General features: G+C 35.0%; 1 protein-coding gene across 9 annotated transcripts in view; it reads left to right on the top strand.

Annotated features, from left to right (window-relative positions):
- LIN54 (lin-54 DREAM MuvB core complex component) overlaps positions 1-12,364 on the top strand; it is an 80,894-nt gene extending 68,530 nt beyond the window's left edge. For all 9 annotated transcript variants that reach the window (XM_032400681.1, XM_032400675.1, XM_032400682.1 and 6 more), the window contains 5 exons: positions 848-919; positions 1,729-1,831; positions 1,985-2,122; positions 5,670-5,872; positions 8,376-12,364. In XM_032400681.1, the coding sequence (XP_032256572.1) occupies positions 848-919; positions 1,729-1,831; positions 1,985-2,122; positions 5,670-5,872; positions 8,376-8,577 (718 nt within the window). In that variant the 3' untranslated portion in view covers positions 8,578-12,364. The remainder of the gene's footprint in view (positions 1-847; positions 920-1,728; positions 1,832-1,984; positions 2,123-5,669; positions 5,873-8,375) is intronic.
- Positions 12,365-14,380: the final 2,016 nt, after the last annotated feature.

Raw genomic sequence — 14,380 nt, 5'->3', positions numbered from 1 at the left:
TTTTGAGGAAAAGTTACAGGAACGGTCAAAAAACCCCCAAATATCTTTTACTTAGATTACTCAATTTTGCCACATATTCTCTGTCTCTTCTCTCTCTCTCTCATCCTGAATATGTTTTTAAAAATGATATTAACTAGTTTTTAAGTTGTTACATTAGGTCTTTGCCTTTTTTTGTTGTTAGTCTGTTTTTCAATCTGCGAATCGCTTCCTTTGCGGGATTGGTTTAGAAGCAGTGCTTAGGGGCGCCTGGGTGACTCAGTCGTTAAGTGTCTGCCTTCAGCTCAGGTCATGATCCCAGGATCCTGGGATCGATCCCCGCATCGGGCTCCCTGCTCGGCGGGAAGCCTGCTTCTCCCTCTCCCACTCCCCCTGCTTGTGTTCCCTCTCTCGCTGTGTCTCTCTCTGTCAAATAAATAAATAAAATCTTAAAAAAAAAAAAAAAAAGAAGCAGTGCTTATTAGTTAATTGCATGAAACCAGTCTACCTCTCTCCAATTCCAGCCCCATACACTCCTTTCTCCTCACTCCCTTTTGTAATTGCATCCCAAAAGTTTTGAGCAGATTTCAGCTTTAGTTCTCTCAGAAGGAAGAGTATTTTTTGTGGAGTGTTCTTTAGGGCTATTGACAACTTCCTTTTTTAAAAATCCCTATCTTGGCTCTCTACCTCTCTTTTCATGTTACAGCTTGCTTTTGAACTTGATGTGAAGGGAACAACATAGCAAACGTTTATTAGAAATGGATACATTTGTGAAAGTTTATTTTAGGAGGAATTTACAGAGACTTTTCTAATTTTTAATAGTTATCTTTAATTGATTAAAATGTATATCTTTTGTTTTGTATCTGTATAGCATAATCCCATCAGAGTCTGCCAGTCGGCCCAGAAAACCCTGTAATTGTACAAAATCGCTGTGTTTGAAATTGTAAGTCTTTTTGCTACTGTTTCTTATTTGCTATAGCCGAAAATGCTTTTAAAAGCAAATGGAGTTAACAAAGAAGTCTTAACAGACCAATTTCATAAGTCTAAGTAATTTAAGTAAACATGCACGTGAATGTCTGAGCATGTATGACGGTGTGAAGATCCTCTCTCATTCATTCAGAAAGAAGTAATTTTATAGTCTTTACCATAGATGAGGCACTGGTGGAGGGGTTTAGGGACACGGCAGTATGAGACAGACATAGTCTCTATCTTCAATAATCATAAATTTGACCTTATTTATGGCCTTTATATTTGGCCTCCTAAATGAGGTGGTACTCTGAGTAGCTTTTAAAATTGTTGGATGATTAATTTGCTTATTAGCTCTGAACCAAGAGGTTTGGCCTGAAACAGTTACGTGAAAAGCATTGGTCATATGAGGGCTTTAGAATCCCAAGAAGCACGACTGTAGTTCAAGGGAGCAGATTCCACTACTGGAAGATAGCCCATGTTTTTCCTTTTTTATGATTTGAAATAACTTACTTTGGGGGCATATAAAATCACATAGGTTTTGTGTTGACAACAGTTAATCCTGGAACTAAGTTTCTAAACCAAAATCCTAGGAGCCGGTGACTTGACATTTGAGCTTGATCATGTGGTTGACAGTCAATATATATTAACTCTATAACTGGGTGTCTCCAAGTACATTCTAAAATGCTTTACTGCATGTATAATGCTCTTAAGCAGGTAATTTCTAGTTTTATTTATTTTAACAATGACTTTTTTATGTGACCTGCACTGATTTTTATATTCCAGATATTGTGATTGCTTTGCAAATGGTGAATTTTGCAACAACTGCAATTGTACTAATTGTTATAATAATTTGGAACATGAAAATGAAAGGCAAAAAGCAATAAAGGTGATTATTTTTTATTTTATTTTATTTAACTGACAAAAACTTGCCGTTTCACCTGACTTTTGTAGAACTCAGTTGTTTTACAATGAAAATTAATTCCTTTTGCAGTGTTTAGTGTACTGTGAACTTCAGTTGATATTTGATCTGTTTTGATAGGCATGCCTTGACAGAAATCCAGAAGCTTTTAAGCCTAAGATAGGGAAAGGAAAGGAGGGAGAATCAGATCGACGTCACAGCAAAGGATGTAATTGCAAACGATCAGGATGTCTTAAAAACTACTGTGAATGCTATGAGGTGAGATGCTGGTTGGGGAACATAATCGAACCGGTTTTTGCAAATAACTCTGGGAAAGGGTATATTGTAAAAATTTACGTGAAAATCGGGAAACTCTGCTCTTGCAGTTTGAAAATGTGCACAGCTGGTGCACGGACCCTAGTTTGAGGAAGACCTTCTGGCCTCCCAAGCAGGGCTTCAGAGGAGTGATAGCTTGGTTTTGTCATTACATAGTGCTTTGGGTCTCATCATCTGATTTACCAGTTCATACTTCTTAATCATTATACCTGGAAGTACGCAAATCAGGGCACCAGTTTATTCATTTTTAGTAAAAATAACATCAGAGTGGATTGGAAACTCTAGCAATGGTCCTCAACTGAGGGGCAGTCCTACCCACTGCACTCCATGGGCTTTTTGAAAATATATATGGGTACATAAGAGCCTGCATTCCAGGGGGCAGTCCTGAAAGTAAAGATTTATCTTGCCCAAAATGCCTATTGTCCTCTTGAAGAGCACTGCTCTGTGAAAAACTGAATTACGTTCAGAAGTTTGCTTTCTGAGTCCAAGAATAGGCAAGGAGACATATGGAATATTGCTGGCTGAGGTTATTGGTCATCATGAAGTGACTGCATCCATTTTTGCCATTCCACCATCCCACTCAACTGGCTGTTTTTATTTATTGGTCAGGCATCTTTCCAGGAGAAAGTGGTCGAAGCTCTGCTATGACAGATACTGTTTATTTTTAGATGCTATTTAAATCATCCCCTTCTTGCTATAGACAAAGTACTATATAGTTTATTATTTTTATTTTCAAAGCTTAAATATAATAATCTATTCATGTCCAAGATTACCCTATGTTTCTGTATTGCTTTCTTGGTGTACCTGAAACTCTCGTGACAGCCTTTTGAGTTGAGTCATTCCTACAGTTAATTGGTTCTTCTCTTCTATTATATTTTCAGTCTTTCAGACTTCCTGTTGAGAGGGATACCTTATTTTTAGTTTTGGCAGAAGCCATAGCCTTGCACTTGGTAAAGTAATACCAAGGCTGGCATTCTCCCCTCGTAGGGTTTGCTGTGCTTAGGGAGTCTGTTCCTGCCATTCGGTGCCCCTTCCCATACAAAATGTGTCACAGTAAAGATTTTGTATACTGTATTCTCTGTGTAATGAATTCTTAATTCACGTATTTTAGAAGTCAAATACTCCTCTCAAGAAGTGTAGTAAGCTAACAACCTCTTGTCAGTCCTAAAGTCAATATGAATGAAAATTGCATATAATCAAAAATATTTTGAAAGTCTCTTAAATAATGTCTTACAATCCATTAATCAGTTTTTTATTCTGTGTTGGAAAAGATCGACTCTTTTGTTTGAACACCTGATGAAATAGGTGGCCTTTGTTCATAAACCATATGGTACAAAATTTGTCCTGAATATGTAAAAAATGTAAGTTATAAAACAAAATCCACAAAAAGAGAGAAAATGGAAATTGATATAAAGCTGGGTCAGAAGGGCAAAGCAGCCCTTCCATGCGTATGACATTGAACAGTCAGTACATGCGGGGCATAGGAAATGCAAACATAAAAGAACCAGTAATTTAATTGAATCTGAGAATTAATAGAAGTAGAAAAGGCAGTGCTGGTTGAGATACATTAGAAGAGAAAAAGCTGCCCTGTTATAATAAAATCCTTGACATTTAGGACACACAGTGTCTAATAACTAATTTGTCATTCTAAAAGACCAAGAAATGGAAAAACTTGGAATACACTAAACTATGACTAGCGGTAGCTGATTGGCTCACTGTGAATTGGCTGTGATGTTATTTGAGAGTTTGTGTGCAGTTGTTGGTCTTTTGAATTGAATTGGCTTTTTTGGTCCAGTTGGTCTACATCTGGATAACACATTCATGTTCCTTTCACACACTTTTCAGGGCTTGTTGAGTAGATGAGTGACTATCCGCATTATTTAAATGGCTGTGCCTTGTAACCTTGTTTCCTCCCCTTTTTTTGACCACAAGGGAAGTTAAATTAGCAAAGCTAAATGAATACCCTATCATTTTAATTTCACCTTCCCAAGTTCCTATTAGATTATTAGTACCTTTCTTAGGGTTCTTCATACTTAATCCAAATTACCATTAGTGGTATGTCTTTTTCCCCCTTGATGTCAGAGATTTTATCTCTTCATCATTAGATACTTAGTAAGTATTGCTTTAGTTAGATTCTCAGACTGGCTCATAGTAAACCATGAACTCAAAATTTTTTTCCCTTGGTAAAGAATTTATTTGTGTATTGTAAGAAAGGAGCAGGGTAAATGTGTTCATCATAATATGATTTGTTTATCTTGCCAGGTGCTGTAGAAAGGGCGCTAGGTATGTTTCTTTAAATCGACATGGGTTCAGAAGAAAATGAAGCCAACAAAAGATACTCAGATTTACTAGGTCTGAGAAATGTAAATGAAAGAACAATGAGATCTCACTTTACCTCTTTCCCCCAATCAGATTGCTAAATGTTAAGAAGAGCTGTAGTATACACTGTTGGAGGGAATATGAGAAAGGCTTTTATACATTGCTCATGAGATATGAGGTGTTAGAGCCTTTTGAAAAAAGTCTGGCCACATCTATTAAAATACATGTACCAGTGAGCCCAATTCTAGAAATCTGGCTCATAGAAATAAAAGCATAATATATTAAAAAAAAACTTTTTATACACTATTTGTGGTACTCAAGAACTAGAAACAGAATAAATGCCAAGCAACAGGCAAGTGAATGCCCAAATCACTTGTGGCACATCCATACCGGGGATTACTGCCCAGCCATTAAATAGAATGAATTCAGTCTAGGCTAGATGACTTGGCGGGGCCAGCAGGGGTGGGGGGGTGGGGGGGCGATTCCATGAGGCGTAGCGTGAGTAAAGGAAGATGCAGAAAGTGAGCATGTGATTTTGTAAAACAACCTAAAAAAAAAGAAAGACTGATGTATTTGTTAGCTAAGATAGCTATTTGTACATGAGGGCTGTGTTTTTCCTAAAAATATATGTTTTACATATTTTTACATACAAGGACACACTAGTTTAATGTGGACTATTGAAGGGTTTGGGGAATCTGGAGAAGGGGATTCAGGGAGGGAGATTATGGAGATTATCCATAATGAAAATAGCATCTATGAAATTCCTTTAATGTGATAATTGTATTTTTGCCTAAGTGGGAAGTCACCAACATGTTAATGGTGATTTGATTGAGGTGGTTGGATTCTGGATGACCATTATTTTTAAATATTGCATCATTCATATTCTTTATAAAGAACATACGTCATTCATATCGGGGAAAACTTTTAGATGGGGGAAAAATTGACATGGAAGGGCTCAGAGACATAAATTATGTAGTCACTCTCAGACTTAAGAACATCTGACCTATCCATATATGTAGTTAGCCCATTTAGCATTTGTCAGGAAAAGAGGTGTCCATTGTGTCTAATGTCAGTTGACCAGTTAATTCTGTTCTCTACTGATTTGATCACAGAGTCTACTTAATGTATTTTTGGGTTTGATTTGGAAGCTTTTCTTTTGCAAATCTTTTAGGCAAAAATAATGTGTTCCTCAATATGCAAATGTGTTGGCTGTAAGAATTTTGAAGAAAGCCCAGAAAGAAAGACACTGATGCACTTGGCAGATGCAGCTGAAGTAAGGGTACAGCAACAAACAGCAGCGAAAACGAAGTTATCTTCTCAAATTTCGGACTTGCTTACTAGGCCAACACCAGCTTTGAATAGTGGAGGAGGAAAGTAAGTCAGTATTTTAATCTCTTTGTAGTATGATTATTTTTGGTAAAGTTTCTTCTTTTTGGACAAAATTAAGTTCATACTTTTGATTGTTGCAGACCTCTCTTTGCATTTTCTACCTTTAGTTACTTGTAAAGGAATTTGGAGGTAACAGGAAAACCTCTGTCAGATATAGTCCACACTTCTAAGATTCACTGTGCTTAACTTAATTGAATTTCTCCCCACTAAGATGAGGTCATTATGTAATTTGACAAACCCTTAAGAAAACCAAATTTTTATAACTCTTCCTGCTAGTATCATCATTCATAATTTTGCATATTTTTACTTAATCTCTTCTTTTTCCAGGCCCTTGTAGCACTTTCCCTGTCTTTCCGGAGCACCTTTCACACACCTTATTATTGTAGCCCCTTATTTCACTAGACTGCTGAACTCTGGAGTAGGAAAGCTCCAGCTATAAAGCCTGGCTGAGCTGAGTTTAAATACCATCTGTGCTCTGTGGTAGTTTGTGAATTCGACAAGCACTCCCTCTCTCTCTGTCTTGGTTTCCTTAATCCTTCCCATCAGCCTTACGAAGTGGCTATGAAGAATAAAGCGTGTCTAGCCCAGCGTTTGGCAGGGCCTCATGCAGCAGAACTTGCTGATGTGGATTTGTAGTAGAGTTTGGTAGAGGTTAATTTGAGGAATTATTAAATGCAGTGAGCCTTGCAAATGGGATATATTATTTCAAATACCTAAGTTGAAGTAGGCTCTAATGCTTATAGAAATGCTTCTTTAGGGGCACCTGGGTGGCTCAGATGGTTGAGCATCTGCCTTAGGCTCAGGTCATGATCTCGGGGTCTTGGGATTGAGCCCTACGTCAGGCTCCCAACTCAGCGGGGAGTTTGCTTCTCCCTCTGCCCCTCCCCCCACTTGGCTCTCTCTCTCAAATGAATAAATAAAATCTTTTAAAAAAAGAGAAAGAAATGCTTCTTTAAAAAAAAATTATTTATTTGAGAGAGAGAGAGAGGGCATGAGCATGAAGGGCAGAGGGAGAGGGAAAGAGAATTCCAAGCAGACTCTGTGCTGTGAGCGCAGAGCCCGACAGGGGGCTCAATCTCACGACCATGAGATCACCTGAGCTGAAACCAAGAGTCAGATGCTTAACCGACTGAGCCACCCAGGCACCCCTAGAAAATGCTTCTTTTTGTGCAAAATATTTCAGATAGTAATTCTGAAGAATTCTTGTCACTGGAATATAATGAGCAAATCGTTATTGACTGGATAAAGTAGAAATGGGTAGACACTTCAATAAGGGTTATAACAAGGGATCCTTTCTGGTCATCTGCTTTCAATAATCCTTTAGATTATTAAATCTAAATCTCCATGTGGAAATAAAAGATGTTGTTACACTAAAATATTTACAATTAATACCTGGGAAAAATATAAAGTGTAAAAGCACAAAATTATACACCATAATCAAAACTAAAAAATTATTAAAAATTTATACCGTCATGTTTATACACTGCTGAGTGGCAAAAATTTGAATTTTTTCCTTCCTTTTGCTTTTCTGTAGTTTCCAAATGTTATATAATGAGCACTAGTATTACACAGTGTTACTAATTATACAATATTAACATTATTATATTTTCTAATTGAAAGTGTTTTGTATTTTAAAGTTTTCTATACAACTGTACAGCAGCCCAAATCCTCAGTTACTTTCTCTTGTCATAGCAGACCCTAATTTCAGACTTCGTTTGTTCTGCAGTTTCCTTCTGTCAGTGTTGTCGAGTTAGTGGTTATATTAGGTTGCTTGATTTTGTCTCTGAAGGCTTTAAGAATTGGCTACATATAGCAAGCCTCAAGATGGATTGCTCTTATTTAATACCTAATAGTTTAGGTCTTTATGAATGAAACTCCATGTATAGAACAGCATTTGGTTTCCCCATTGTTCTGTTTGTTGTGATGGAACAATGCAAAATTTTGGTGTGCTTTTTTGTTTCTTATGAACAATATATATGGGACTATGGGAAAGTGCTTTATTTTTAATGTTGTCCAGGAGATAATGCTTTCAATTCCCAATTTTATTCATTCAGCAAATATCCATGGAGTGTTTCTACGTGTCAGGCAGAGTTCTAGGCCGCGAAAAAATAGCACTCAATAAAACAAAGATTGCACTCTGGAAACTAACATTCATGAATTAGGAGTACTTTGTTACAGAATTATCTGGTCAACATGTAGAATTAACATCTTTTAGTTAACCAGATAACCTTGTCTAGGTAATAAGACATGTATTTTATTAAAATTATATTTTCTGACCAGTGTTTAAAAAATATGCTCAATAATAAAACCAGGTCTAACTTTTTAAAGCTCTCCAGGATGTGCTTGTGCTCCCTGCACAAATTGTAGTGCTCAGTGTGCTGGTGAATCATGAAAATGTCAACAGATTCTCACTTGAAATAATGTCATTCACTTTTGTTGTGACTCATCGCCATCATCATCTCTCTTTCTCTCTCAAAAATCATTTCAGATTGCCATTTACATTTGTAACTAAGGAAGTAGCCGAAGCCACGTGTAATTGCCTTCTTGCCCAGGCAGAGCAGGCAGACAAGAAGGGAAAATCAAAGGCAGCCGCCGAACGGATGATACTTGAGGAATTCGGACGATGTTTGATGAGCGTCATCAACTCTGCAGGAAAAGCAAAAAGTGACCCTTGTGCCATGAATTGCTAACTCTTGCACAAAAGACTGATAAATGGAACTCTACAGAAAATTGAAGGTGCAGGGACACTTGATTTTCTGGAAGATAGTTTAACAATTATTGTATTGTTAATTCAGTCCTTGTGAGACCTGAAATTATAATATTGAAAGAGGAGAAATTTTAAATGAGGAAATTAGTACATTTTAAATCTTAGTTAAATCTGTTTATGCCCCTTCTAAATTGAGTTTTTCTTTATTGTATTATATGGATTTTTAATTTGCATGGGTTTCTTAAGAATTAGATGTTCTATCCTTCTGATTCTATTGACAAAGGACATTTATAAATTACTACAATTTATAACATATGGTGTTGTATGACTTTGTTCCAGTAGAAAAAGCCAAAGAACCATTGGTATTGCCCAGTCATTCTTTGGCACTAGACCTAAGCAGATAGAATATCTACATAAACAAATTCTTATGAAACATATTCAAATGACATTTTGTGTTTAGAAAAGCACTGTCTTTTTAAGAAAAACCAGCTTTTTAGCACAGATTCTGGAATAACATCTTGTTGTCACTTTGGAAATGTCAGAAGGGGAAGTAATCCATAGGCACACTTTTAAAATAAAAAGGTTTTTAAAAAAACAAAGTGTTAAGGGACAGTAAATAGTTCTTAATAGGCAATGTGTTTCTCTAAGGAGTGACTAAGAAATGCTCTAGGGTGTTTCCGTTTTCTTTGAAGGAGGTGGTGTGCATTTGAAATGATAATAAATTGTCAAAGTGATTACCGGGTACTATTAAAAGTGAGAGGTGCGTATGAATAGAACTTAATAATTTGTAGTGATGATATAGAACCTTACATAATTATCAGGTATAAAATTTGGCTTGGATGGAGAAATAAAGAACATTGAAGCTCTAACAGATGAATTTAGGAAGGATTTTTCATCTATACAGTTCTCTTTATAGACTTTTGAACTAAGAGGTCTCAATCCAATGTATGAGTCTTACTTGGTTTACTGAAAGGGCCTCCTAACAAAACTTTCAAAATTATAGTGGGATTTCTTTTTATAAGGGAAGCTTAATATGGCATTCTTTTTAGTCAGTGATTTGATAAGCTGAAGGTATGAGTGTTTTCTTATTACTACTAAAATAACCTAAATCATTTTCACTAATTCAGAATTCAAAAGCTTTATGAATTTAAGAGCCAGTAATAAGACTCTGGATTTTATGACAAGAATAAACCATGTTGGAATTCAGGCATTTTGTTAGGTACCTTAATCCTCAGTAATTATTAGTGTATGATTATTACATTTCCTACAAGGAATCTATAGTTGTATGTATTAAGTGTGTATATATGTTCATATGAACACGCAAGATATAGGCAATAGAAATTAAGTAATCCAAAAGAGGATTCCGTTATTCAATGAAGTATCTTCCTTTTGAAATTTGGATTTATAAAATTATAGTGCAGTAACTTTAAATGTAGATAGTGCAAACATTCTTAGCACCTCAGTCTAGTATGTTTAATTAAAATTTGTATAAATGTAAATTAGTGTAAGAGGATAAAATTATCTAATCAAGTTATTTTTCAAAAGATTACAATACCTTTTTGGTCTAAACCTAAACTTTGTTCATTTTGTACATATTCTGTGTTTAATTCTAATTGCACCTTTGTGATGTGTATTTATATACAGTGTGCAGAAAATGTTTGTGAAATTTGGATTACAATTGTAGATTATGTATGACGGCATTGCTTGAGAATGTTTTGCTTGTAAAAACTTGAAGGTGCAATCAAATGCTACTAGTTTTTCTGATTTTCAAGAAGCTATCTAAAGTATTAAGACTTTTCCTTCCTGTGTAGTACTTACTAAGCGACTTTTTGTATTTAGGCATTTGCATCAAATTGCTGAACAAGATTAATATCCACATTAATTCAACAATTTTAAAAGACTATTTGGGGAGGGTTGGGTATATAATTTTTTTAGCTCTATTTACATCCCAAAGTAGAAAGATTAAATTTATATTTACTAGAGCTATTCAAAGAATACACTTTTCTATATTGTAAAAACAGGACAGCAAAGTAAATCATACAGAAAATAAACATTTATACTATTCTGTAAAAAAAGGGTTTTGTTTTCTTTAAAAACACTTTTAACCAGGTTACAAGAAACTTTTAAAATATGATTTTAAGTAAATTTGACATTACTTCTGAAAGCACACAACTAAAAAATAAGTCTGTCATTTTACCCAATTATGATTAAGCTAAATTGCTTTGAAATGAAGAATATGTCTTTTTTTCCACTGTGTAAGGGCAGAAACTCGGTCTACTTTTTCCTTTCTTTTAATGTTTGATGTTTTTATGCTGAGCACCTTTCCTAGTTTCCTTTTCTCTCAAGAACTAAAAGCAATCTGTAGGTCTTATCTCTGGATTATGTAGGAAACAGAACCTTAATGTTGCCGGCAATAAAACAACCAGATCGGCAACCATGAGGAGACTACTGCTTTAGCTTCCCTATTCTTTCATAGGGACAACTGATATTTTCTCCATCTTATGTAAAATGTGAATAAAAATACCTTTAGAAAAGTTTTCCACTTTTATTGTTCTGTAACACAAGTAGTTAAGAAAATAAATACTTATGTAAATGCAGCTTCAAAGCAGGACCTTTTTCAGCATTTTATGTAGAAATTCCACAGCAGCAACTCAGAGAGGGAAGCTAGAAAGCTAGAAAGCCTTTACTATTGGAATTATTTTCTATTATGTTAATTACTTAGGACTTTCTGTGTGAGGGTTTCTTTAATGCAGATTTTGTCATCTATAGACCACATGTGAGCTTTTTATGATCCAAGTGATTTTATAAAATGAAATGTATAAAGGCCTCTTTAAATTAAAAATTCTAAATAGTAAGTTTTATGAAAGCATTTAAGGCATGCTTAGTTTTTACTCAAAAGCAGTAAGACAATAAATACATTCAGGGTAATATTTACTGTAAGGCCACAGACTTCAACTCTGTAATTGATTATATTATCAAATGAAATCTGGCAATGGATAAAAAGAATGCATTATGACCAGGTTGGGTTTTATCTCAGGAATAAAAGGTTGACTCAACATTAAAAATAACCAATGTAATTCACTGTATCAACATCAAAAGAAGTAGAACTATATGATCATCTCAGAAGTTGAAGGAAACCTTTTGAATATACTAAAAACTGCTGAATTATATGCTTAAAAAAGGTAAATATTACAGTATGTAGATTATATCTCAAATGTTTTTCAAAAAAAAGGTGTGGAAAAATTATCTGACAAAATTCAAGACCCATTTATGATTTAAACACACACACACTCTCTTCGGCAAATGAGCAAGAGAAGGGATTATCAACCTGAAAAGACCATTTACCAAAAAGTCTACAGCTAACATCATATGAGTGATGAAGACTGAATGTTTCCCCCTCAAAGACTGGGAACAAGGCACTCTTGGTCAACATTGTGTTGCAGGTCACCGTACATATAAGGTGGGGGGAAGGGGAAGAAGACACAGATTGGAAATGAATAAGACAGTATCTGCTGGTGGATAATATGACTGCCTACATAGGAAAATCATAGCAATTTTTAAAAAAAAAAGCTACTAGAGTGAGTTTAAGCAAAGTCAATATACAAAACTGTATTTTTACATAGTAGCAATGAACATTTAGAAACAAATTTTTACAATTACCATTTATAGTAGCACCACAAAACATGAAATGTAACAAATATATACAAGTTCTGTAGGTGAAATGTAGAAAACATTGATAAAATGAAAGAAGACCTTAAAAAAAGATATACCATGTTCATGGATTGGAACATTCAATATTATTAAGATCTCATTTCTCTCCAAATTGATCTTTAGATTCCACAAAACTCCAGTCAAAATCCCAGCAGGAATTTTTGTAAAAATCAAGTTGATTATAAAATTTATATAGAAAGGTACAATTAGAATAGCCAAACATTTCTGAATAAAGAACAGAGTTGAGAGACTCCCACCTAGCTTCAAGAGTCATATAAGGCTAATCAGGTCACTGTGGTACTGGTGAAGTGTTAAACCTATGGATCAATGGAACAGAACAGAGAACCCAGAATTAGACCCATATATAAGTGGTCGATTTTTGACAAGCATTCAAAGGTCATTCAGGGAAGAAAGAATAATCTTTTTAACAAACAGTGCTGGGATATCCATATGTAAAAATACATGAAACTCAACTTACACCACAGACCAGAATTAACTGAAAATGGATCATAACCTAAATGCAAAACCTAAAGCTACAAAATACCTAGAAGAAAACATAAGAAAAATCTCTATGGCCTTGAGTTAGGCAAAGATTTCTTAGATACGAAACTAGGTATGATCCCTAAAAGAAAACTGATAAATTGAACTTAGCAAAATTAATATCTGCTCTTCAAAACACACTAAGAAAGTAAGAAAAGCTACAGACTGGCAGAAAATATTTGCAAAATACATCAGATAGGGCACTTATATCCAAAATATGTAATTAACAATTAAAAAACCCGACTTTCCAAAATATGGGCAAAAGACTTGAACAGACCTTTCACCTAAGATTATGTGGATGGCAAATAATCCTATCAAAAGATGCTCAGCATCTTTAGCCATTAGGAAAATGGAAATGAAAGCCACAATGAAATATCACTGCACACCTATTAAAATGGCTAATTCAAAACAAAACCCTGGCACTACCAAATAGTGGGAAGAAAGGAGAGCTACTGAACTTTCATACACTCCTCATTGGAATGCAGAGTGGTACAGTCATTTCACAAAAAGAGTTCTGGCAGTACAACATATACCTACCATATTACCCTTTGGTAATGGATACAGCACATTTTTATTTATCCATCAGTTGGACATTTAGGCATTTTCACTGTTTTAGCCATAATAATGCTATGAAATTTGTGTACAAGTTTTTAAATGGACATGTCTTCATTTCTCTTGGGTATATGCCTGTCAGTAGAACTGCGGGGAATATGGTAACTCTGTGTTTAACTAACCCTTTGAAGAACTGCCAAGCTGTTTTCCAAAGCATCTGCATTCCCACCAACAGTGTATGAGGGTTTCAATTTCTCCACATTCTTGTCAACACTTATTATCTGTTTAATAGCCATCCCAGTGGGTGTAAAGTGATACCTCATCGTGGTTTTGATATGCATTTCCCAGACGGTTTAGGATGTTGGGTATATATTCATGTATTTATAGGCCATCTGTAGATCTCCTTTGAAGAATGTCTATTCATGTTCTTTACCCATTTTTCAAACTGGGTTATTTGTCCTTCATTATTGAGTTATAGGAGTTCTTTGTATATTCTGGATACAAGTCCTTTATCGGATATATTAGTAAGAATTTTCTCCCATTCTATGGGTTGTCTCTTTCTTGACAGTATCCTTCGAAGCACAAGTTTTTAATTTTGGTGAAGTCCAATTTACTTTTTGTTGTTTATGTTTTGCGGGTCATATTTAAGAAACTATGGCCTAATCCAAGTACCAAGGATTTACTCTATTTCCTTCTAAGAGTTTTTTAGTTTTGCCTTTTACATTTAGGTCTTTGACCCACTTAGAGTTAATACTTTTGCATGTGGACATCCAGTTGTTCCAGCACTATTTGTTGAAAAGTAGGAAAGATAAATTTCTGAAGAGAATGTTTGTTTTCTCTGAAGAAAAAAGGACAAAGGTGCTAACTGGAAAATATAAACTAAATTACCCTAATCAAATATGAATAATTTATTTTAAAAATTCACTGTAAAGCATATCATATGAAGTAAACCTGATATCAGACTTGAAACACTTTCACTAGGG

The sequence above is a fragment of the Phoca vitulina genome, unplaced genomic scaffold, assembly GCF_004348235.1.
Source record: "Phoca vitulina isolate PV1807 unplaced genomic scaffold, GSC_HSeal_1.0 scaffold3, whole genome shotgun sequence".
Lineage (NCBI taxonomy): Eukaryota > Metazoa > Chordata > Mammalia > Carnivora > Phocidae > Phoca > Phoca vitulina.
The sequence above is the reverse complement of the archived record's forward strand: the minus strand, read 5'-3'. Positions and strand labels throughout refer to the sequence as shown.